This window comes from Citrus clementina, unplaced genomic scaffold (assembly GCF_000493195.1).
Source record: "Citrus clementina cultivar Clemenules unplaced genomic scaffold, Citrus_clementina_v1.0 scaffold_3, whole genome shotgun sequence".
Taxonomy (NCBI): domain Eukaryota; kingdom Viridiplantae; phylum Streptophyta; class Magnoliopsida; order Sapindales; family Rutaceae; genus Citrus; species Citrus x clementina.
Window position 1 is genome coordinate 12,050,978 of NW_006262339.1, and position 25,637 is coordinate 12,076,614.

The 25,637-nt window shown below is 34.1% G+C and overlaps 1 protein-coding gene across 1 annotated transcript; it reads left to right on the forward strand.

Moving 5' to 3' along the window:
- Positions 1-1,515: 1,515 nt before the first annotated feature.
- Positions 1,516-25,637, forward strand: LOC18047276 (wall-associated receptor kinase-like 2). Its single transcript, XM_024189500.1, has 4 exons — positions 1,516-1,532; positions 22,890-23,662; positions 24,130-24,252; positions 24,386-25,637. Exons 1-4 carry the CDS (start codon positions 1,516-1,518, stop codon positions 25,588-25,590), a joined length of 2,118 nt encoding a protein of 705 aa, XP_024045268.1. The 3' UTR covers positions 25,591-25,637.

Here is a 25,637-nt window from a genome sequence, read left to right on the forward strand (position 1 = left end):
GGTGAGAAGATGATCCCACCAACCTTTTAGTTGACCAGTAAAACCAGCAATGAGAATTTCTGCAATGGCTTTGTCAGAAGTTCCCGACTGAGTTTTATAAGCATTAGCTGCCATGGTCATCTATTGCAACAGTCCTAAGATGCTGTATTCAGACATACCATCAATGTTCCACTCATAAACAGAGGATGCATTAAAGCGAGATTGGTTTAATGCACTAGGTCTGTTGTCTATGGCTAAGTCAGGTGGAGACTTGACGGTAGGAAGGGCTAATTCCCAATGAATTTTATTGGCTTTAGGAACAGGTTCTTCTTTAAAAGCTTCTATATCAGAAGAGGCTATAGACATATTGTCTTATTCTAGTACACCAATTTTACTAGATTGGGCAATATCAGGAGCTATTTGGATTTTACTAGACGAGGAAGAAGAAGCTTCGATCCTATCTAGTTGTTCTCTAATGGCTTTAGCAAAATTTGATTTTGACTCCTGGACGAGCTTTTGGCTAGTTTTCAAAACCTGAAAAGGTTTGAAAATAGGTTCCTTAAGCTTTTTGTCAGAATCTGATTTTGAAGTAACAGGAGAAACAGTTACGGTTGACTTCTGGAATTGGTTTTCTATCCTAGTCAACTGTTTTCCTAGTGTATTTAGGTTAACATTATAGAAATTATTCTGTTGAATAATGCTGCCTAAATTTGTCTCTGGATCATTTGGTTTATGGATTTTATAGGGTGAAGCTTTAATCTCAACATGAGGCACACCATGGTCAATGGTCAAACTCTTAAGAGGTGGATGTTCAGATTCTATAGTTCTGTCACTGTCAGAAAGATTCCACTCAGTGATCTTTTTTCTAACTGTGATCGGGTTAGTTTATTTAAAGGGATATGTAATGTTATGATCAGAAGCATACATATCAAACCAATCAAAAAACAATATACGAACTTTATGTAGATTTACAAATTGATAATAAGTTTCTTGTATTTCTTTTCTCTGGTTTAAGAAATTCTTGAAAAACCAAAGTCTTTTTTCTTTGTTATTATCAGAATAAAAATCTGTATGAAGAAGGGTTTTATTTAGCTCAAATTCTTTTTCGAGGACATTTATTACATTTTCCGTGACAGCGGAGAATGTAGGAGAAGTTGGAGGAGAAGGTTCCTTCTCTTCCTGGCTTTGTTCATGTTGACGGCTAGTGTAAATGGGGTGTGGAACACTAGTAGTATAGTCAACAGAATGTATAGAAGAACTAGGTCTATCCGAAGTGGAAAACCTAGGTTGACTTTTTACTGGTTGGAAAGGGAGATTGATAAAGGAAGGAATCTTTGTAAATTTCCTTTCCAATGAAGGAATACTTGAGCATGAATCCTTATTAGAGAATCTAGAAGATGTAGATCTCCTAAAGGACAGTTTAACTTTCCCATCAGAATACCGAGTCACATTCTGTAACTTTGTATTAGGCTCAAGTTGTTTTGGAATCACTGGTGCAGTGGCTCCTTCAAGAATCCATTCGTCTGGAAGATTGACATGTTTCTATTGGATTGGTTTTGGAATAACGGTGTTGGCTTTAGAGAGGTCAGTCTGCAAGAGAAGAGTCTCATCTCTTTTCGACTGAAATTTATGTTGCGTACTAAACGCATAAATCATAGCTTTGTATGAAATTTAAAAATTAAGGCAACTGGGACAGATCCCTCAATCATGTGATAATTATGGGTCTTGATTTGCAAGATCATGCTTTTTAGAATGTTTTTGTCTTTTAGAGAAATTGTTATGTTCGGATTATAGTTGAATGAGATGGGACCTTTACAAAGACTTGATTCTATATTACTTAGTAAAGAATCATCAAAAGAGATGAATCGCCCATCTCTTAAGACAGCAAGGATAAAGATATTAAGACCTTCTTTTGTTAAGGGTTTTATACCAACTTGTATTAAGCCGATGTGAACATAACTAAAATTTTTATCTTTTAATTTCTTTAAAGAGTGTTCTGAAAATAGGTGAATAGTTTCAAATGGTTTTGAAAGGGTTATATCACGTTCTTCAGTTTTTATAACATAATCATTCTTTAAAAAATCAAGCTTTTTTGTTTTATAAATCATTTCTTTAGATATCTTTGGTAAATCCCAATTATCAATTACTTTATTAAAGTCTTCAATTACAAATTCTTCCGAATTCACAACATTCTTTGAATCACTAGTTTTTCCAGAAGAAGAACTAGAAAAGGACGATGCTCTACAGAGTAGAGAATCCATGGGTAAAAACCTATATTCTAGTTTTAGTCCTGTAGGTATGGTTACAATCCAAGGCTAAGAATTGGTTTTACTGCCCTTCAACCAAATCGGGACTTACGACCAAATGCTACCAAGGTACCCAGAGGTAAACACTCACCATACAAACAATATTCAACTAAAACACAAGTCTTTATAAACACAGAGTCTCTATTCTATATAACACTATCCTCCCCATGGCTCTGATACCAGTACAACCAAGTTTTTGTATGAAATATATATGTATATGTGTGTGTGTTTGTGTATGTGTGTGTGTGATGGGAGTTGCTCTACCTTCTGATGCATCGCAATGGGAATTTAGCTGGTTTTAATTCTCTCTCTTGGCTGCTTATGCTTCTTTAATTTAACATTTTGAAATGTATTTATTATGCTAGAGTTTCAACTAAGTATCCATTTACTGGAATTTTCCACTTTTCGAAAAATGTTAATTTTGCCTTATTTATTCAATATTATTATCTTCCTATGTGAAATTTGCAAACATTTTATGCTTTGGTTGGTTATTCAATGTGGGTTTGTTGCGTTTTGTTCTTATACTGTTTTTATATATGAGAGGTTTGTTTTTTGAAGATGGGTTTCAGTCAATTGTCTTTAAAGCTTTATTTCCTAAAAGAGGAAAAAAAATACCAAAATATTTAATTCTACTGTTACATGTTTGTGTTCTTAGGTTCTACTATGCTTTGTATATTTCTTAATGCTAGAAAGATATGTTCTTTTCTAATATGATTGTTTAGGATGAATATGAGTTCGTTATCGAGTTGTAATATATCAAATAAATTGAAGACAACTTGCTTCATAGGTTTTGATTCTATTAATTGTTTTTATTTCAAGTATGACATGATTGCATGGGTGTTTGATGAGGCTAATAGTGATTTCTCAGGGTTGACGCTATGAGTTTCTTTTATTTAGGTGTGGGCAAAAAAATCGTGCACTAGAGAAAACCGAACCGAACCGATCCAAATTGTTCCGTTCGAATCAGTTTTAATTTTAAAAAATGACCAAATTATATGGTTTGTAAAAAAAATCGAAATGCAGGTTCGGTATTCGGTTCACTCAGCTGAACCGAAAAACCGGGTTGTTCTTGGAATTTTATTTAAATAGAAACGTGTTAAATTTTAATTGGTTGCGTAAGATAACTAAAATAGGCATGCACACACACGATTACGGGTATATATATATTTAAAAATTGTTGTTGGTGTTTGTTTCCAAATTTTCTTTTTATTTTGTGTTGTAAGTTTTAATTGTTGTTATTTTTATTTGTCTTTACAACATTATGTTTATGTAGATGGAATATTGGAGTTTGATTATGTATTTTAAATCTTAATATTTCATATTTTGTAAGTACCTTATTAGTAGTTAGTAAGATATTAGTGATAAAATGTGTTTTGAATACTTTGTATTTATTGTTAATATTTGTAATGAAATTAGGATAAATTAATTGTTGAAAAAAATTATTACATTATGAGGCCTAATGGGCTAAAAATTTAGAAATTCAAAATAGGCCCATTAGGCCCAAAACTAAAAAAACCGAACTGAACCGTACCAATCCGAAAAGATCCGTTTATATTCTGTTTTTATCAAGTTCGGTTCTTATTTAGTTCTTTTTATAAAATAACGGATTTAAATCGGTTCTGCTTAATTTCGATCCGAACCGAACTGGACCGAACTGTGCCCACCCCTACTTTTATTGTTGTCTAGTATCGAAACTTGAAAACAAAATTTAAAGATAATGCTTACGATATGAACACAAATGTTTGTAACAGTAGCTTGAACAAAATAGAAGGAAATTTGTTGACTGGAATGATTCATAAAGCTAAATCAGTTTTTTTGTTGCTATTTTTTAGGACTATGACCACTTCTTCATGCTATTTTCCTGCACTTAGTTATTATGCTCAAATGTAGCAGATTTTTCTGCACTTTAGTTTTCATTATGTTGTATAAATAGATGATTTTGTTGCTCAATCAAATATAACTCAGCAGTCTACAAACCAGCCTTCTCTCATTATCTTTATATCCAACGTAATGGTATCAGAGCTATAATTTTTAGGGACATGTGAGATTGAGAAAGTTTGAACACAATTCCTAAACAATTATCACCTATCTTCCCAAAAACACAAAACCTTTCCAGAATGAATTCAAAAAGTCCATTCACTGCAATTGCACCTCTAGTGTTTGATGGAATAAATTATCAAGCGTGAGCTGTTAGAATGAAGGCTTATCTTGATGCTAATGATCAGTGGGAAGTTGTTGAACAAATATATGAAGTTCCACCCCTGCCAGACAATCTAACTCTTGCACAAATTAGAAATAAAAAAGAGATGAAGTAAAGAAAATCAAAAGCAAAAGCAACATTGTTTGCAGCAGTCTCATCCACCATTTTTTCCAGAATAATGACGCTCAAAACAGCCAAGGAAATTTGGGATTTTTTGAAGCAAGAATACGAAGGAAATAAAAGGGTCAAAGGGATGCAAGTGTTGAATTTGATCCTAGAATTTGAGATGCAAAAGATGAAAGAATTACAAAACAATTCAGGAATATTATGACAGACTTTTTAAGATTTTCAACAAGGTAAGACTCATTGGCACTGATTTTTCTGATTCTAGAGTTGTTTAAAAAATCCTAGTCACAATTCCTGAAAAGTTTGAGGCTACAATTTCATCTTTGGAAAACTCAAGCGATCTATCAAGTATTACCTTAGCAGAATTGTTGAATGCACAGCAGGCACTGAAGCAAAGGAGGCTTATGAGACAAGAAGGATCTCTGGAGGGTGTTTTTCAAGCCAAATCACAAAACAACAAAGGTGGCAAAAATAAGAAAAAACAGAACAAAGACAACAAGCTTGGAGGTTCTGCAAGCAGTAATAAAAATAGCCAAAGTAGCAACACTCAAGTCTTTCCACCTTGCCCTTACTACAAAAAAATCAATCATCCACAAAATAAGTGTTGGTGGAGGCCAGATGCAAAATGTCACAAGTGTGGTCAGTTAAGGCACGTGGAAAGGATATGTACAACTCAACAACAGCAAAGAGAAGCCAAGGCTATTGAGGATCAACCCCAAGAGGAACAGCTGTTTGTGGTATCGTGTTTTGCCACCAACAGCTCCACAGAGAATTGGCTTATAAATAGTGGTTGTACAAACTACATGACTTATGATCCATAGCTCTTCAGAGAGTTGGACGCGACTACTATTTCCAAAGTCAGAATTGGAAATAGGGCACACATTGCAATAAAAGGCAAAAGAACAGTAGCGATTGAAGGCCATACAGGTCTGAAATTGATTTATAATGTTTTATATGTTCTTAAAATTAATCAAAATCTTTTGAGTGTTACTCAGTTGTTAGAAAAAGGCTATAAGGTGTTGTTTGAAGACAAGAACTGTATGATCAAAGATGCAAAAGACAGAGAAGTATTCAAAGTTCAAATGAAAGGCAAAAGCTTTTCTTTGGATTTGATGAAAGAAGAGCAGGCTTTTGTACACAGAGAAGATAGCAATACATTGATTTGGCATAAGAGGTTGGGGCATTTTCATCATATTACTCTACTGTACATGAAAAAGAACAATCTAGTCAAAGACTTGCCTGAATTAAAGGATGAGTCTTCTAGATGTGTTGCCTGTCAGTATGGAAAGCAAACTAGGATTCTGTTTCAACAAAATAAGGCCTGGAGGGCTATACAGAGGTTGCAATTAATACACACAGATGTGGGAGGACCAATGAAAACACCATCTTTGAATAACAGTAAGTATTATATTGTTTTCATTGATGATTACTCAAGAATGTGCTGGATTTATTTTATGAAGCTTAAATCTAAGGTTGCTGACATCCTTGTGAAGTTTAAAGCTTGGGTTGAAACTCAAAGCAGATGCAAAATATAGGTGATTAGGTCTGATAATGGAACATAATATACCTTTGAAAAATTTAACAAGTTTTATGAAGATGCAAGCATTGAACATGAACTGACAGCATCTTACACTCCTCAGCAAAATGGTGTTGTGGAGAGGAAAAACAAGACAATAATAAAGATGGCAAGATGCTTACTTCATGACAAAGGGCTGCCGAAGAAATTTTGGTCTGAGGTCGTAAACACTGCAGTTTTTTTATTGAACAAATTGCCAATAAAAATGTTACAGAAAAAACTCCATTTGAAGCATGGTATGGCTACAAACCAAAGCTGCTTAATATAAAGATATTTGATTGTCTATGTTTCTCTTACATCCCTAAAGTTAAGAGAGACAAATTAGACAAAAAAACAAAACCTGGGATTTTTGTAGGCTATAGCTCAACCTCAAAAGCCTACAGGATTTACTTACTACAAAGCAACAAAGTAATTGTCAGCATGGATGTTTAATTCTTTGAGTTAGATAACTGGAGTTGGGAAAATGACAAGAAGCTTAAGGTCGATAAGGAGAATGATGATACGGACAATGAAGATGTTAGAGGAACCAGATCACTCTCTGACATCTATCAGAGGTGTAATATTGTTGTAATGGAGCCTGCATGATATGAAGAAGCTGCAAATGATCAGAAGTGGATAGCTACAATGAAGGACAAGCTAAAGATGATTGAAAAGAATCAGACATGGGAGTTGGTAGACAGACCTGAACACAAGAAAGCTATAGGAGTCAAGTGGGTTTATAGGACCAAGCTCAATCCTGATGGTTCTGTAAACAAGCACAAGGCAAGCCTTATTTTTAAAGGATATGCCCAGATGTTTGGGGTAGATTTTTTTGAAACTTTTGCCCCTATTGCCAGGTTAGATACCATAAGGATGTTGCTAGCTCTTGCTGCACAACAAGGTTGGGTTATACACCAAATGGATGTCAAATCAGCCTTTTTGAATGGATACTTGGAGGAAGAAATTTTTGTGGAGCAACTTGAAGGGTTTGTTTTTCCAGGACAAGAGGAGAAGGTATATCGACTGAAAAAAGCCATGTACGATTTTAAAAAGGCACCAAGGTCCTGATATAGCAAAATTGACACATACTTAACAAACTTAGGCTTCGAAAAAAGTCTAAGTGAATCTAGTTTATATATCAAGAAGGCGGATAATAAAATACATGTGGTATCTCTGTATGTTGATGATCTACTCGTTACAAGAAGTAGCAAGGAGTTGATTGACAGGTTTAAAGAAGAAATGAAAGATGTCTTTCAAATGACAGACCTTGGGAGGATGACATTCTTCCTTGGTATGCAGGTACATCAAAAGGAAAATGAAATATTTCTATGCCAGTAAAAATATGCAAAGGAAGTTCTCAAGAAATTTAACATGGAAGAGTGCAAGCCAACTGCAACTCCAATGAATCAAAAGGAGAAGTTTTGCAAAGAAGATGGAGTTGAAAAGGTGGATGAAAGGTTGTACAGGAGCCTAATAGGCTGCCTAATGTATTTAACTGAACCAGACTAGATATCATGCATGCAGTGAGTTTGCTATCAAGGTATTGCACTGTGCCAGTGAAATTCATTTTCAGGCAGCAAAAAGAATTCTTAGATATGTTAAGGGCACAATTGGTTATGGAATAAGGTTTAATCAAGTTAAAAACTTCAATCTTCATGGATATTCTAATAGTGATTGGGCTGGATGTGTTGATGACATGAGAAGCACCTCACGTTACTATTTTAGCTTTGGTTCTGAAATTGTTTCTGGAATTGTTTCATGGTGTTCTAAGAAGCAAGAAGTCATAGCTCAATCCACAGTAGAAGCAGAATATGTAGCTGTTGTTGCTGCTGCTGTGAATCAAGCTCTTTGGATCAGGAAACTTATGATAGATTTGCATATGGAACAACAAGTAGGCACACAAATATTTGTGGACAACTAAGCTGCAATTTCAATTGCTAATAATCTAGTGTTCCATGGCAAAACAAAACACTTCAAGATAAAACTTTATTTTCTAAGAGAGGTACAAAGAGAAGGAGAAGTGCAACTGATCTACTGCAAAACAGAAAATCAAAGTGCTGACATCTTAACAAAAGCACTTCCAAAGATTAGATATGAATTCTTGAGGCAAAAGTTTGGTGTATGCAGCTCCAGATTCAAGGAGGAGAATCTTGACTGGAATGACTCATGAAGCTAAATCAATTTTTTTGTTGCTATTGTTTAGGATTATGATCACTTCTTCATGTTATTTTCCTACACGTAGTTATTATGCTCAAATGTAGCAGATTTTTTTGCACTTTAGTTTTCATTATGTTGTATAAATAGATGATTTTGTTGCTCAATAAAATATAACTCAGCAGTCTACAAACCAGCCTTCTCTCATTATCTTTATATCCAACAAAATCGATAAGAATATGTTAATTCTAGGAAATCTAGACCTCCAAAATAGTATTGGTTATTTGATAAACCAATAAACTCCCAAAAGACAACTTACAACTCGCGAGAATAGTAATACTCAAGACACTCTTTTATTGAATAACATCAAGTTTTAAATAAAACTTTAGTTCAAAGTAACAAGCATAAAAATAGCAAGCGTTAAGCATGTTCTCCATCATGCTCCATGAATCCACAAAATAAGGAACCAACTAAAAACTTAATTTTGACTTATTAAAAACCAACTACTGTCAAAATATAAAGTAAATAATTAAAAGAAAATTATAATGGAAAGATTGTAACAGTTTTTCTAATTTTCTAGTATGGTGTTTACTCTAATGGATGGGCGGTGGCTCATATTGTTAAATTCTGGATTAGGCAATTTACTGGCATGCGAACTAATTTGTAATTTAGTTATAAGTTGTGTGAACCATAAAAAAACAAAGGGTAAAGTCAGTGGTAATATTATCAGAATATTGGAATTGTTCTAAAAGATTTTGAATAAACTGGCAACGAGTAAACTATAATATTGGAACTTGAGTGGGTGAATTATTCTCAGTTTTGTTTGTTGAGGAACACAACAGAGCGTTCATAATTCCTCTGTTGTTTACGATTGATCTATTTCTTTTTTTCCTTTGACGGGGTAGTGCTCTTTGTCCACCTTTCAAAAGTTTTTTTAGAGGAACTGTACCTGAAATGTTTTGTTGTTTCTTAGAAAAGGGTTTTTCCCATACAGTGACTTTGAAGTGGATTATGAGTCCAATGAGAATGCATCAATTGTGTATGCAGCATTAGCTATTGATAAGGAGATGATGCATCATGATCCTAAGATCATACCTTGCTCCTTTAACTTTGTTGCTTCTTCAATAAATTCTAACTTGGATTCAATTTCCCAATACAGTTGCAACTAGACAAAGTGAAAAGGCAGATATATGTCGTTAATGGGAAACTTTTAGTGTAAGTTTCTATTCTTTGATCATTCATGGTTGGAAGACTCATTACATAACTGATTTTTCATTCTTGTCCAATATTCATTCAATTTGCACCTACCAGTTTATCCTGTGAGACAATATTCATTTGGAAATTTTGTGTGGCCTGTTTAATAATCATTTTTTCCTCTTTTCCTACCAAATTTTCAAATATGTTACTTAAGGAGAGTCCTTCCTCTAAAATACCATTTTTCTTTAGTCTATCAATTTTTCCTAGACTTTGTGGTTTAGAAGTTTCTTCATTTTGTTTATTTTCTCGTCTCATTCAGGCACTTTGAGGCAGTTGAGGCTAGGTTTCTTCGTGCATCATTTTCTACTTTTGGATTAGTTGACGTTTTTGTAACAAGAGAATCTATAGTGTTAGTTTTACAATTAAAATATTAAAATATTGGAAAGCTGTAACAAATTCTTCAAAGCTGTGAATTATATTTTGAAAGAATTAGCAAGGCTGACATTGAGCAACAATTTTCTGCATACGTTTTATCTTGGGTAGAATCACCAAAAGTAGATGCATCTTTAAATCTAGAATAAAAGCAGGTTTGACTTGTATTATAATAAATTCAAATGGGGTGTCACGACTGCTTCCATCGCTAGGAAAACTTGCTTAGAAAATATGGAGATTAATGAATGCTTTGGCAGTTCTTGATGGCATCAAAATGGCAGTTGATTCTGGACTGCACCCACCATTAATTGTTGAATCTGACTATTTTAATGCAATGAAATCAATCTTAAAGAAGAGAATTAGGATGGATGATCAAAGGTGACAACATATATCAAGGCATAAATTATGTATCATAGATGTATATATATTGTAATTAGGAGTATCTGTAATTTCCTTATGTCGATAGATCTAATTACTAGAAATTAGACTAGATTTGGTTGATGTAATAGCTGAAAATCAGCCTTGTAAATCTCTACAATTTCTATATAATGATAGGAACTCTCACAATGAGAGATATTTAATCCAATTGATATGGTATCAGAGCCATAATTCAAAATTTTAGAAAACATTCTTGTGAGTCTAAGATCTTAGTTTTGGGTAGATTTCTGGTATTTTTTGTGAACTCTTAGGTTAGTTGATTTGCTTTACTTCTTGTTACATTTGGTGAGTTGCGGGTAACATGTCAACTAGCAACATGGAAAATTTTGGTGTGCGTTTCACAGGTAAGAATTATTCTACCTGGGAATTTCAGTTTCGATTATTTATCATGGGAAAGGAACTCTGGGGTCACATCGATGGTAGTGATCTAGCTCCTACTGACCCTCCTAAATTGGCTCAGTGGCAAGTCAAAGATGCTAGAGTCATGATGTGGATTATGGGATCAATTGATCAGTCACTCGTTCTCAATCTGAAGCCATATAAAACAGCTAAAGACATGTGGGAGTATTTGAAAAAGGTTTATAATCAAGACAATACAACCAAACGTTTTCATTTAGAGTACGAGATTGCTAGGTACTCTCAAGCTGATCTCTCCATTCAAGATTATTTATTCGGATTTCAGAATTTATGGGCAGAATATGTTGACATGATTTATGTCCAAGTACCAGTTGAATCTCTGGCTGATGTTCAAAAAGTGCATGAACAGAGCAAGCGAGATCAGTTTTTGATGAAACTACGTCTTGAATATGAGGCACCCCGCTCCAATCTGATGAATCGTGATCTTTCTCCTTCTTTAGATGTGTGCTTTAAAGAATTACTTCGTGAAGAGCAACGTCTTGCAACACAAACTATTCTCCAGCAAAATAAAATGCATGATAATGCAATTGCTTATGCTGCAGCTCATGGGAAAAGTAAGGGGAGACATGCGACAAGTTCAATTCATTAGCTGTAAGGAATACAGATATATTGTTGTTAACTGTGCAAAGAAATTTTGCAACTATTGTAAGAAGTCTGGGCATATTATCAAAGAATGTCCTATTCGTCCCCAAAATTGTCAAGCTAGTCAGGCCGTTGTTGTTAGTTAGGCCGTTGTTGCTAATCAGGCTGTTGATGGTTCAACAATTGTTGATAAATCAGTTCTTACTCTAGAAATGGTTCAGCAGATGATAATTACAGCCTTTTTAGCCTTAGGGCTTCAAGGTAAACGCACTCTACCATCTTTCTCTTGGCTTGTTAATTCTGGTGCATCCAATCATATGACTAATTCCAGCGACACTCTTAGCAATGTTCAAAAATTTTATGGAAACATTCAGATTGCTAATGGTAGTAAGTTACCTATTCATGCTATTCGGGACATCAGTTTTTCCATTAAAGATGTTCTTGTATCTCATCAGCTTTCTACTAATCTTATTTCAGTAGGACAATTGGTTGATAATAACTGTGATGTTTAATTTTCCTGTGATGGTTGTATTGTGCAGGATTAGGTGTCGAGGAAGATACTAGCGAAGGGGCCTAAAGTTGGACGTTTGTTTCCTTTGTACTTTTCTGTTTCTAATTTCGTTTCTTTGGCTAGTATTGCGGTAAATCAAAAGAGTGAAATATGGCACAAACATTTAGGCTATCCTAATTCTGTTGTCCTATCTCATTTAATAAATTTAGGTTTCTTCTACGGACAATCAGCCCTCAAACACTACTGTTCGCTGCTCTTCCAGAATCATCTGACCACCTAATCGGTATGGATTTCACACATCTCTTCATACTACTTTGACCAGTGTTTCTATTCTTTCATGTTATTCAGAAGCTGCTAAATATGATTGTTGGCGTAAGGCTATGGAAAAAGAACTTCAAGCTCTTGAGGACAATCACACATGGGTTGTAATGTTAAACCTATTGGTTGTAAATGGGTCTACTCAATCAAGCTTCATTCAGATTGGTTCTCTAGATCGCTATAAGGCACGACTAGTTGTCCTTGGTAATAAACAAGAGTATGGGGTCAATTATGAAGAGACTTTTGCTCCGGTTGCCAAAATGACTACAGTCCGTACAATTATTTCGATTGCTGCCTCACAAGGCTGGCCACTTCATCAAATGGATGTTAAAAATGCTTTTCTTTACGGTGATCTCAAAGAGGAGATTTACATGGTTTTACCACATAGCTTGCCTTCCTCTTCTTCTTTAGATGTCTGTAAGTTGAAGCGATCGCTCTGTGGGTTAAAGCAAGCTCCCCGGGCTTGGTTTGATAAATTCCGATCCACCTTGCTTCAATTCTTGTTTAAGCAAAGCCAATATGACTCATCATTGTTTCTTTGCAAGACAGCTACTAGTATTGTTCTTCTCCTAGTTTATGTTGATGCTATTGTTATTATTGGGACAGATTCTGCCTTAATTGCTCGGTTGCAACAACATCTTCAAGCCTCATTTCATATGAAGGATCTTGGTCCTCTTACTTATTTCTTAGGTTTGAAAGTTCATTATGATTCTTCGGAGATTTCTTTGAATCAACATAAATACACACAAGATTTGCTTAAATTAATTGGTCTTCATAATGCCTCTTCTATGGATACTCCACTAGAAGTCAACACAAAGTATAGTAGTAAGGAAGGTAAACTCATTTCTGATCCTACTATCTATCGACAATTGGTGGGAAGCTTGAATTATTTGACTATTACGAGGTCGAATATTTCCTTTGCTGTCCAGCAAGTAAGTCAATTCATGCAACATCCCCATCATTTACATTTAGTTGTTGTTCATTGTATCCTTCGATACCTTCGCAGGACTCCTAGCCGTGGATTGTTCTTTCCCGCTGGTTCTCTTCCTCATCTTGTTGCCTATAGTGACGCTAATTGGGCTAGCTGTCCGGACAGTTGACGATCTGTCATGGGCTGGTGTATGTTTCTTGGGAAACCCCTGATTTCTTGGAAAAGTAAGAAGCAAGATCGTGTTTCTAAATCTTCAACTGAATCTGAATACCGTACTATGTCTGCTGCTTGTTCAGAGATTGTTTGGCTTCGTGGACTTCTAGCCGAGCTTGGTTTCTCTCAATCTAATCCTACTCCAATCCTACTCTACTCCAATCCTACTCCACTCCATGCTGATAACACTAGTGCTATTCAGATTTGTGTAAACCCGATTTTCCATGAGTGTACTAAGCATATTGAAGTGGATTGTCATTATATTCGCGAAGCTTTAGACACTCGTATTATTTCTCTTCCTCATATTTCCACTACTCTCCAGAGAGCCGATGTATTTACCAAGGCTATGACACGAAAGCGTCATCAATTTCTTGTGAGCAAATTGATGCTTCTTGATTGATCAGCATCAATTTTAGGGGGGATGACAGCATATATCAAGGCATAAATTATGTATCATAGCTATAGATATATTGTAATTAGGAGTATCTGTAATTTCTTTGTTTAGATAGATCTAATCACTAGAAATTAGCCTAGATTTGGTTGATGTAATAGCTGAAAATCAGCCTTGTAAATCTTTACAGTTTCTATATAATGAGAGGAACTCTCACAAGGAGAGATATTCAATCCAATTGATAAAAGGAATGCTCGATTATGTAAGAAAAAGAAAATAATTTATAGTTGCAATACACTCATCAATAGTCTCAGGAACCTCTGATGATTGAATTACAATTTTTTTAAATCCATTCCAGAATTCAAGCATACCTGTTCATGCAAGATACTCAATGCTCTGCATCCGAAACTTCATCGACCTTTGCATTTAAGGGATCATTAACTTTACAAGTCACAGAACCCAAATGGTCCACAATATTGACAGAGCGTTGATGGCATAATATTTCAATGTTTCCACCACTTTGCATAAATGTGAAGATGGTTTATTTTCTCAATAGAAAATTGAAATTATCAGCAGTAATTAGAGCAACTCACATTTGTTTTTTGTCATCATTGGTGTACCATAGTTCAAGATATTCAGCCTCTGAGTATAACATTGTTCTCAGTTTTTTCAAATCCTGAAAGTAAAGTCGCTTGAGTTAAAAAAAGACCAAAGTAAATATTTCCATAAGAATTAAAATCTATTGCAAATTGGTGCTTTTGTATTTCCATAAATGGCTATCTACCCCAAGGCTTGTTGAAAACTGAGTATAATTTGGAAATTGACACACGATCCACCGTTTGAATCATATAAACAAGTATCACATGATTAAACAAGAATTGGCTTTGAAGACATATGCCCCTATTTGCCAAAATCATTTTTTTTCTCTTTTTCTTTTCTTAAAAGTGAATGCTGAGGTGGGTGCAACTTTTAGTAATAGCTATTAGTAGCAAAAACAAAGATTGCACACTGTAAAACAACTGTAATAGGGAAACTGGTATAGGCATCTAATCCAACAGATTAAAACAAAATAGAGAAACAGTAGTACCTTGAGACTATCAGAGAACAGCAAGCTCTGCTGTCTTTTCTTAAAAGTGATTGATTATGATGAAACATTCAGCCTTGTAATTAAGCCTGCTCTGGTTTGCTTTGTGTTTGACATTATTACAAGATGATATTTGCAACAACTTGATGTGAGCAATGCCTTTTTACATGGTTTTATTGATCCCACATATCCTACTCAGGTTTACAAACTTGAAAAGGCACTCCCCGGCCTTAAGCAAGCCCACGTTCTTGGAAGAACACTGAGCTTCAAAACTTTCTTCTATCGACGGGGATTTTTCACTTCACAATCAGATTCTTCTTTATGTATCTAATCTTATGCTGGTGTGCATGAGATTATCTTTGTAGGTAAATAAACTTTCATCTGTCGCCACAATGTAGGGGCATATTAGAGATACTCTCAAAGTCACGGTGTAATTGTACAATCTTTTTATCATTTGTATATTTGACTTTCATAACTTTAAACTACAATTGTGCACTTACTATAATTAACTAGCTTTAGTTGTGTATATATTGAAATCATATCAATAGAAACAGTAAGCTGCATTGTTATTTCCTTTCTCTATATTATTTATTGTATAAACCTAACAACTTTCAGCCCTTTTTTTCCCCAAATCTGACACTTTTTTTTTTATAAATTTATTTACCCACACCTGTGTCGTTTGTCTCACTTTTTCTTTTTATTTTCACTTATTTCGTTACCCAAGCCACACTTTCATAAACTTTGTCCCGGCCCCGCACTCTACTTTTGTTAGTTTTATCAAATGAGCAGCATTAGCATCACCATGTAATTATCTTTTCAAACCCCCTTTTGGTATATCAGGGAAGCCCAATAACAAATACATCTGCAAAATATCTACCAAAGATATTTCAACAAGCTGGTCGAGCACTGGACAAGGAATTCATCCACAATTTCTATTTGTATTAATTGACGACCTGTCCGGTGTCCCCTTGCCTACTCATCATACAACAAAAAATTGAAATTAGGCTATTTAGGATTAAAGATAAGACGGAATGGAAATATGGAATCGTTAATTGTTATACCCATGACCCATCTAATTTGCAAATGGTTCTTTCTCTTTCAATATTATTGTACGTATTTGCAAGGAAACCTCCTCTATCTTTGATAAGAAGCCACGTAAGTTAAAGAGGACACCTAAGCCTAACAACAAATATGAAAGAGTATGCTTGAGCATGAAACATGCATCATGTCGAAATAGCATAAGAGCAAGTTCAATCCGGTAAACCGATTTTTCTTAGCTTCATCTCTACCTCACAACCGGCCTACCGGTTCTCCAAAACCGGCAAGCCGTTTTCGCGTTATGGCTCTCAGGTTCACATCCGGCAAACCGGTTCTCCAAAACCGGCAAGCCGTTTTCGGCTTTCAACTCTCTGACCAAGAACCGGATTTCCGGATTTTTTGTTTCCCAAGCGAACCGGCAAGCCGTTTGTGAAATTGTGACTTGCTGCCCATTAACCGGCAAGCCGGATTCGTGGTTTATGTTGTTGTTCATCTTCTTCCTCCTCCATTTGGCAAACTGTTTCTTGTTCTCTCACTAGAAGCCGTTTTCTCCTCTCTTGATTTCATTCCAAAATCCATCATTCTCATTCGTTTTCAATCCAAATTGATTCATATAAATTATCCACATCCATTCTTGTGTCTAAAATCATCTTTAAAATCTATTTTCATTATAAAACTCACAAGTAATCTTTTATACTTGTATTTGGACACACCAACATTTACTATTTTTTTTGAATTATATGGATGTTTGCTATGATTTTGAATTATATAATTCGTCTCACTCTAAGGACTTAATTTTAGGAGATCCATCACAAGATGTAACTACTAGATCATCATTTAGAAATATATATAAACATTTGTAATAATGGATTTGATCACTTGTTCTTTAGCTCATTATGATGACTTTTCTTAATAGCTATGTTGATTTTGATGATCTTATATTGCAATTATACACTTATGTTTTGCTTAAGATTTGAGACAAAGAATATGCTTTGATAATTACATGTATTTGAGGAAGTTTGATCTTATGGGATCTATGATTGGTGAATGGATGCACTTTTTGTTCTTTATTGATGTATTGTCGAATATGCATTACTTGCTTTAAATAATATCGAAATGGGAGAAATACATATATTTCGAGAATTTTAAGCATATAATGGCATATGTTGATTTTAATGATCTATATATTGCTATTATGTCCTTATGCTTATGGATATTTTTTTTTTACTAATATGCTTGTATTGAGGTTTTGATAATTAATAGGGGGAGACAAATATGATATGTTTTTGGATAAAATCATTTTGGTTAAATTTTTTAATTGGCCATATATTTAGGGGGAGCATATAATATGATTTTGGATAATATGTATTTTGATTTTTTTTTATTGTCCAAAGGGGGAGACAAAATAATATATCATTTCAATATTGTCAAAAGGAGGACAATAATATGCACTTTGAATATTCTTTTGATGATTTTGATGATATGTGATTATGGTGAGTACTTGATGATTTTGAAATATGATGATGATAATTTATGAGTAATATTACTAAATTTGTATTTGAGGTGATGCTTGTTGTTAGGGGGAGATTTTGTGGAAATTTCTATTCGGACAACATGGGTAACAAATTTCCTACTCTTATTCTTTTCCTTTACGTTTTCTTTTTTATGATGAAGGGGGAGAAGAATACATGTTTTCAAATCTATAAAAAAAAAAAAAAATTGCTACTTTTGTCTTTGCCAATTAAGTTTTTCTTTTTGATGATGAGGGGGAGAAAAATCCATGTATTTAAATCATTAATTTAGCTAATTGGCAAATTGTAAAAGAAGATTATATTTAGGGGGAGCAATTTGTGGAATCATTCTTTAAATACATGAAATGTTTGTCATCATCAAAAAGGGGGAGATTGTTAACATATATATTTTCATAATATTGATTTTGATGATAACAAACAAGATTAAGAATGATTAATCTTTTAAGCCTAAATTATTTAATATTCTTTTTAAATAAAATCATTTTTTTTACATTATAAAGGTTTTATATTTAATGGAAAAATGATTTCATGAAATTGATTGTTTTTATTCCTTTTAAATAAATCATTATTTTCACATTATAAATGTTTCATATTTAATGGAAAAATGATTTTATGAAATTGGTTGTTTTTCAAAGTTTATGGTTTAATTGAAAGAATTTTGAAAACTTTGAAATAAACAAGTATTGCTTGAAATTTTGGTAAAGGACTTATTTGAAAAGTGTCATAGCATCTTTGGCAATATCATAATTTCAGAAAGTTTTGGGATAAACAAAGCATTATTTAGAAATTCTAAAATTGGACCTATTTGTAAAGTTTCATAACATTTTGGACCGTAGTACAGTTTTATAAAGTTTTGGGGTCAAACTGTAAATTTTGGGAAATATTTTACTATAGCAGTTACTGTAGCAAGCGGCTTACCGGATACTGATAAACGGCAAGCCGGATACGGGGCAGTAAGCACCAGAACGAAAACGGCTTACCGGATTCCTGAATCCGGCAAACCGGTTAGGCAAAATTTTGAATTTTGCCTTAGCGATAACATAAATCCGGCTTACTGGATTCCATAAAACGGCAAACCGGATAGCCCAAAATGTGAGTAACGGCTAGTTTTCGAGCTCAAGCTATAAGAACTCAAATCCAACTCATTTTGAGTCTCTCCAACAAGCAAAAACAAAAAGCACACGTGATATCTTGAGCTTACAACTTGCAAAATACAAAATCATTGAATCATTCATTGTTCTTCATCTTTGAATATCTACTCATTGAGTGAGTTTCATTGTATCTTTCATTTCTTCAATTCATTTGTAAGAGTTTGAGTGTGTGAGACACTTGAGTGAAGAGATTGGGAGATAATCTCTTTGTTGTAAAGGTTTATTGACACCTCGAAGTCAATTTTAATCGTTGAAGCCTTGGAAAGGCTTGGATAGTGAAATCCTCAAGCTTGGATCGCTTGGAGAGGTGGACGTAGGCGGGGATTGCCGAACCACGTAAAAATTCGTGTGTTTGTTTCTCTTCTCCCTTACTCTTTAATTATTGTGCTATTATTGAACTTATTATTTTCAATTGTTGTTAAGACATTAGATTGCTTGTTGTGTGGATTTGCTTGGTTAATTTTTAAATTTCCAATTCATCCCCCTCTTGGGTTGCACACTTATATTTCAATTTTAGCACTTAACTTTAACAAATCTTTATTAACCATTCAAATATTAACTAGATCCATATAAATTTCAAAGGAAATTTGGTCTTGCTCCCAAGTTCCTATAAAATAAAATAAAAAAGCCATACGGCTTATGTCTGGGCTTTTTTTTTTTGCTATGTTTCTGAAGGAGTGAAGGGGTAGAAAGAGAGAGAGAGAGAGAGAGGAGGAGGAGGAGGAGGAGGAGCTTGTGAAAAAAGCGAGTAAAAAAGTGTTATAAAAAAGTTTGCTTAAAGAGACAGGAGTGACGACTTGTTGTAATGCTGTTGCTGCATGTCTGGGCTTATATTGCGTGTTGACTATGATAAGTATAGATATATTAATTACTGTATCACTAGGGAATAATTAAGATAAAGATTTCTAGCACTTTAATATTCAAGATTAAAGATGATTAAGGCAAAAGAGGTTTATGTGGTACTCTGTGATTTGTTTATCTGTCAATTTAAATATGAAATATTTTGTTAATATTTTTAGTTAAGAATTATGGTAATGATTTAATATGCAGCTCACAATTTTACAGTTTAAATTATATATCAAAAAATATAATCAAATTCAACATATAGGAATGGAGGAGGATGGAGGTGCAAGCCACACCATTGGAAACAAGGCAGGTACAAGGCGAGCATGGACATATGTCGAAGAAGAAGCACTGTTGGAAGCACTAGATGCAGTGGTTGTAAGCGGTGGTCGTGCTGATAATGGATTCAAATCTGGTACATTTATACATCTTGAAAAGGTAATAAATCAAAAGTTACCAAATTGTGGTTTGAAGGCTTCTCCTCATATTGACTCCAAGATTAGGAAATGGAAGAAACAATATGGGTTGATGTTTGATATGTTGAACACGAGCGGTTTTGGATGGAATGATGTAAAAAAATGTGTAGAGGTTGATAGTGATGAAGTTTGGAATTCATATGTGCAAGTTAGAGAAATTTTTAAAAGTTTTGAATTTATTTACTCTCATTTGCGAGTTTTTGAAATTTTCTTTTTGGAGATTGATAGTCATTTAGCAATTGTTATGTCCAAGTTTATTAAATTTTTTACTATTTATTATATTGACCTTTATTATTTTTTATTATGTACTGTATCTAACTACATTTTGATTAAATATTTGTAGTCTCATAATGCTGTAAGAAACTGGAGAGGCAAGCCATTCCCACTTTATAAAAGATTGGCGAACATATTTGGAAAGGACCGTGCTGCTGGACATGGAGCTCAAACTCCCGCTGACATGGAAGACGAAGCAAATCAAGAAGAAATTCGCGATGATGATAATGAAATGGATGATGGATGTTCTTCAATATCGGCTACACCACCTTCAAGTTCTCAACACATTGCTCGAGCTCACTCACAACCACCAAATAGGAAGAGATCTAGATCAGAGGGTGACTTGCAGGCTGGCATTGATAAGATTGTTAATCTTATCAGCCAATCATTTGAAAACATGAATACAATAGCTCAACGCATGTTCGATAACAAAGAAGATCGTTTTGACATTTCTGATGAACTTGCAACTATGGGACTTTCTATTGAAGAAGAACTTCTAGCCCTAGAGCTAATTCTAAAAGAACCCCATAATATTTCAGTTTTCAAGTCCTCGAGAGGTGAGCGTAAGGTAACATTTGTTCATATGCTCTTGTATAGAGCACAAGGTTGATATGTTGCTTAAAATGGTTGTGATGTTTTAAAGCCAATAATTTTTTGGTATAGAAAATATGTCCGTACTAAACACAACCCCATATTTTGGTATAGTTATAGCATGTGGGTGCAGGTGTGTACTTCACACAACCTGATATTTTGGTATAGTAATGTTGTAATATTGTATTATTAATTTCAACAAATTTTTGTAAACTTTTGAATGATTATATTAAGGTTGAAAATTCCCCTATGAAGGAAAATCATATGCTTTATTTGTGTAATTTGATTAGAATTATTATTTTTGATTAATTTTCACAGGAAATGTGTAAAAAAATTATGTGTCGAAATTTTTTGAAACTTATAGTTACATAAATCTCGAAACAAATATAAAAATATTAAATTTGTATATGAGTATTTTCTTTATATATATATATATATATATATATATATATCCTTTTTAGCATTAAAAAATTATTCCATATTCCAAGGATTATAATACTTAATATAACAAGGTTAGTTATTTACTTAAATCATTTACTTTTAACAAACATTAAAACAATCCAATACATGTTATATGCCAAACACAGGATAATTGATAATAATACAATACAGCTCAGCACCAAACCCTGTATAATTTAAACAACAGGTCAATTTAATACATACCATTCTAAAATAATACAGTCCAATACAATATAATACAGTCCAGTGCGGTGCACCAAACACACCCTTAGAACTATTAATAAGCTCCAGTGAGGAATAAAGAATTAGGCAGAAAATTATTCAAACTCTTTGTCTTGTGGTTGTTGTTCTCATCCAAAGAAGAACATTTTAATTTTATTGATCGATTGTAGCTAGCTACTGACTGGGACCGCATCAATCTTTCTTGCAATTAAGCCTTTTGCGTATCCAATTGCTGTCAACTGTTTTTGAACGTGTAGAAGAAAACAACTTGAAGACTTGAGAGAGGGCCAGCGTTAATTCAAAGTCAAGACCAACTTATTAGCTTGCAGGACTCCTGATGGTGAGAAAAAAGAGGGTTGACAGATGCTGGGTATAAGGTCTATAAAACTTTAATTATTTCATAAAATTGTTTTATTTTTTATTCCTTATCACGTTGGGGATTGGCCCCCAATGGCCCATTTTATTTTCATGTTTATGTAGGTCAGTAATGTTATTGGAAATCAACTATTGCCTCTTTTTTTCTCACTTATTGAGGACTATGGAGAATTAAACAAAACTGACCTAAAAAATATATAATGAATATTTATTATCAGATTTCAGACAAAATTAATTTTTGAACCGATTGAAACTTCCAAAAACTCAAATTTCGAATTTGTTATATAAATATAATCTACTTTAAGTATCATTATCAAATCCTCCTCTATAGCACATGAGCAAATTTGCAACCTTTCTAGCTTAAAATCTAGGTTTCAAATCTTGGCAGCGGAGTTAATTTTTGTTATTTTTTAAGCCACAGTTAATTTTTGTTATATAATTTAGATCATAGATAATTTTAAAAATATAACGAGTAATTGTGTAATTCAATCAAATCTTAGAGACTAAAGGAATATTTACCAAAGATTAAAATATATATATATATATTTTAAAGCTACATTTTGTTTCATCCAAATGAAGCTACTCAATCTATATTTTATTCCAATAAGACTATGGCTTCATTTCATGTCTTAATTAAATTATATAATGATGAAATATTATATTCTGAACTTAACTGAATCCAATATCATTTCACCAATCCGTCATATGAGATGAAGGGAAAAAAATCTGTTGAAATTAATTTTAAATTAAAGTTGAGGAATGGTGATATGATACATACACATACATGACTCTGAATTTATTAAATTGAAGATGTACTCATCGTCTTGTCGATGTGACCAAATACTGGAATGTGATAATGGTCTTTGGACTTTGGAGAAGACTTGAGAGGGCCCAGAGTAATTAAAAGTCAAGATTGGCAATCTGAAATTAATCTCGGGCTTTAAGATGCAGGACTCTCTTGCCGGTGGGAAAAGTTTCTGAATTAATATAGGAGCTAATACATGCACTTTCCGAACTAAAGAAAACTGAGTTTAAGCGGCGAATGGCTGTGCATCTTTGTCTGGTGTTGTTGCAGATTATTGTTTTTCATCTCAGGCCGATCAAAGCCTCAGAAAGATTCGCCTGTCCAACTGAATGTGGAAATGTCAGCATCAGCTACCCCTTCGGAATCGGAGAAGGGTGCTACTTTGACAAGGGTTACGAAGTTATCTGCGATCACTCTTCTGGCTCTCCCAAATCTTTTCTTCCTGGCGTCAACAGGCTAGAATTATTGGATACTCTTTCTTATGATTCAAGGCCCGCGGTTAGAGTCAACGTTCCTACAATTTCTTTAAACAGCAGTAGTAAGCGAACAAGTAATATTCTTAAAGGCGTCAACTTATCAGGTACCCCTTTCGCCTTTTCGTCTGACAATAAATTCGCTGCCATAGGCTGCAACATGAGATATCACCAAGGGAACGATTCATCTTTGTTTGATGGGTGTCTGTCGATTTGTACTTGTGATCCTACACTCTACCCTGCTTGCTATGATTTCCTATGCCCCCTTCCTCGAAATATTACTCATCTTTTGAATGTAAATACATCATACTTGTTTTCTCAAAGTATTCCTCAAAAATGTCAGTCTGTTTTCCTGGTTGATGAACATTGGGTCAACAGCAAGTACCTTGAAGATCCTCTTGACTTGGAAGATCAACGAGAAGTTCCTGCAGTGTTGAAGTGGGGAGAAAAGATAGGCAGTTGTTTTGAAGGGAATAACTCATATTCTATTTTTTGTAATTCGGATAAAAAAGGTTGTTTAACACAATTAAGCTCAGGCCATTTTTGTCTTTGCTCTTCTGGCTACGACCTAGAGAAAGGATACTGCTCAGGTACAGATTGGATTATGAGTTAAAGAGTAATTTTATTTTTTTCAAAGAAAATATCCGGACGACAAGAAGAAAAGGGAAAATTCTTGGTGCTCCACGAGCATTATGAATAGATGCTATTTCCGTATAAATATTAGCAATAAGGGTGAATGAGAAACGGAAAATGCTATTGGAGCACCTAGACTTTACTAGCAAGAGTTAAATGTCAAATGATGTAACATTCCTCTGTTGGATGGTAAGATGATCAGAAAAGTGTTGTAAAATTTATCATCCAATAGATGATTGAAATTATTGATTTTTAAAATATCCATCGGATTACTTGCAAATGAGTAAAGTCTTCCAATTACTGTAACTGTCTATGTAAACAGAAAATTAAAGACAAAAATGGTGGAGTTTTTTTTAGTTGTAGCCATGATTTAGTTTGATCTTCTCTTTGATTTATTTATTTTTATTTATTATTTTCTGGGCAGGCGACTTGATCTGTAATATCTCGAGCGGCTACAATTGCTCCAATTGTCCTGACGGTTATAATCGTCTCTCATATGGTTGCATTAAAGTTTTCAACAAATCTCGGGTTAAATTCATTGTTATAGGTATGCATATCGATCCTTTATTTTACATCATAACAAATTAATAATGTTTTTTAACATATATTTCAAATGAAAATACTAAGTGTTCATTCGTTCATTTGATGATATCTTTCATTATTGTCCTCGAGAGCCGCAGGCTGCGGTGGTGGGCTTGCGTTATTCTTTCTACTCATTGGAATATGGTGGTTGTACAAGTTTGTAAAAAGAAGAAGGGAAATCAAGTTTAAGCGTAAGTTCTTTAAAAAAAATGGTGGTTTATTATTGCAACAAGAATTGTCTTCCAATGAAGGTAATATTGAGAAAATGAAGTTATTTACTTCAAAAGATTTGGAGAAGGCCACCGACAACTACAATGCCAATCGAATCCTTGGTCAAGGAGGCCAAGGCATTGTATACAAAGGAATGTTAGCAGATGGAGGAATTGTGGCTGTAAAAAAATCTAAAATATTGGATGAGAGTAATCTCGAGCAATTCATCAATGAGGTAGTAATTTTGTCTCAAATTAATCACAGAAATGTTGTTAAGTTGTTGGGATGTTGCTTGGAGACAGAAGTTCCTCTTTTGGTGTATGAATTTATTCCAAATGGAAGCCTCGATCAATACATACACTACCAATCTGAAGAGTTTCCAATCACATGGGAAATGCGTTTACGCATTGCTGTTGAAGTTTCAGGTGCTCTATCTTATCTGCATTCAGCAGCATCTATTCCTATTTATCATCGAGACATCAAGTCTGCAAACATACTTTTGGACGATAAATATCAAGCTAAAGTTTCAGATTTTGGGGCTTCTAGATCTATCACAATTGATCAAACTCACTTGACCACTCAAGTACAAGGAAGTTTTGGATATCTAGATCCAGAATACTTTCGGTCAAGTCATTTTACTGAGAAAAGTGATGTTTATAGTTTTGGAGTAGTTCTTGTTGAGCTTCTAACTGGACAAAAACCTATCCGTTTAACTGAAGCTGAAGAAGATAAAAGTTTAGCAAGATATTTTATCCAAGCAATGAAAGAGAACTGTCTGTTTGAAGTCCTTGATGATCGAGTTCTCAAGGAAGCTGAGAAAGTAGAAATTATTACTGTTGCTACACTCGCAAAAAGATGCTTGAACTTGAATGGGAAGAAAAGACCTACGATGAAAGAAGTGGCATTTGAATTACGGGGTATAAGAGAATCAATTGGAACTTCCATTTTGCAGCAAAATTGTGAAAAGACTGATTTTGTGGATGGTGACATTACTGGACATGATTTCGAAAGGGATTCATCTTCTAGTGGGTCAACTTTAAATAGTGTCTCAGTTTCTGTGGATGCCGACCCTTTAATTTCAAACAAATGGTGACAAAGAGAAGAATGGCCTTGAAACTGTTTGTATTTCATAAATAAGAT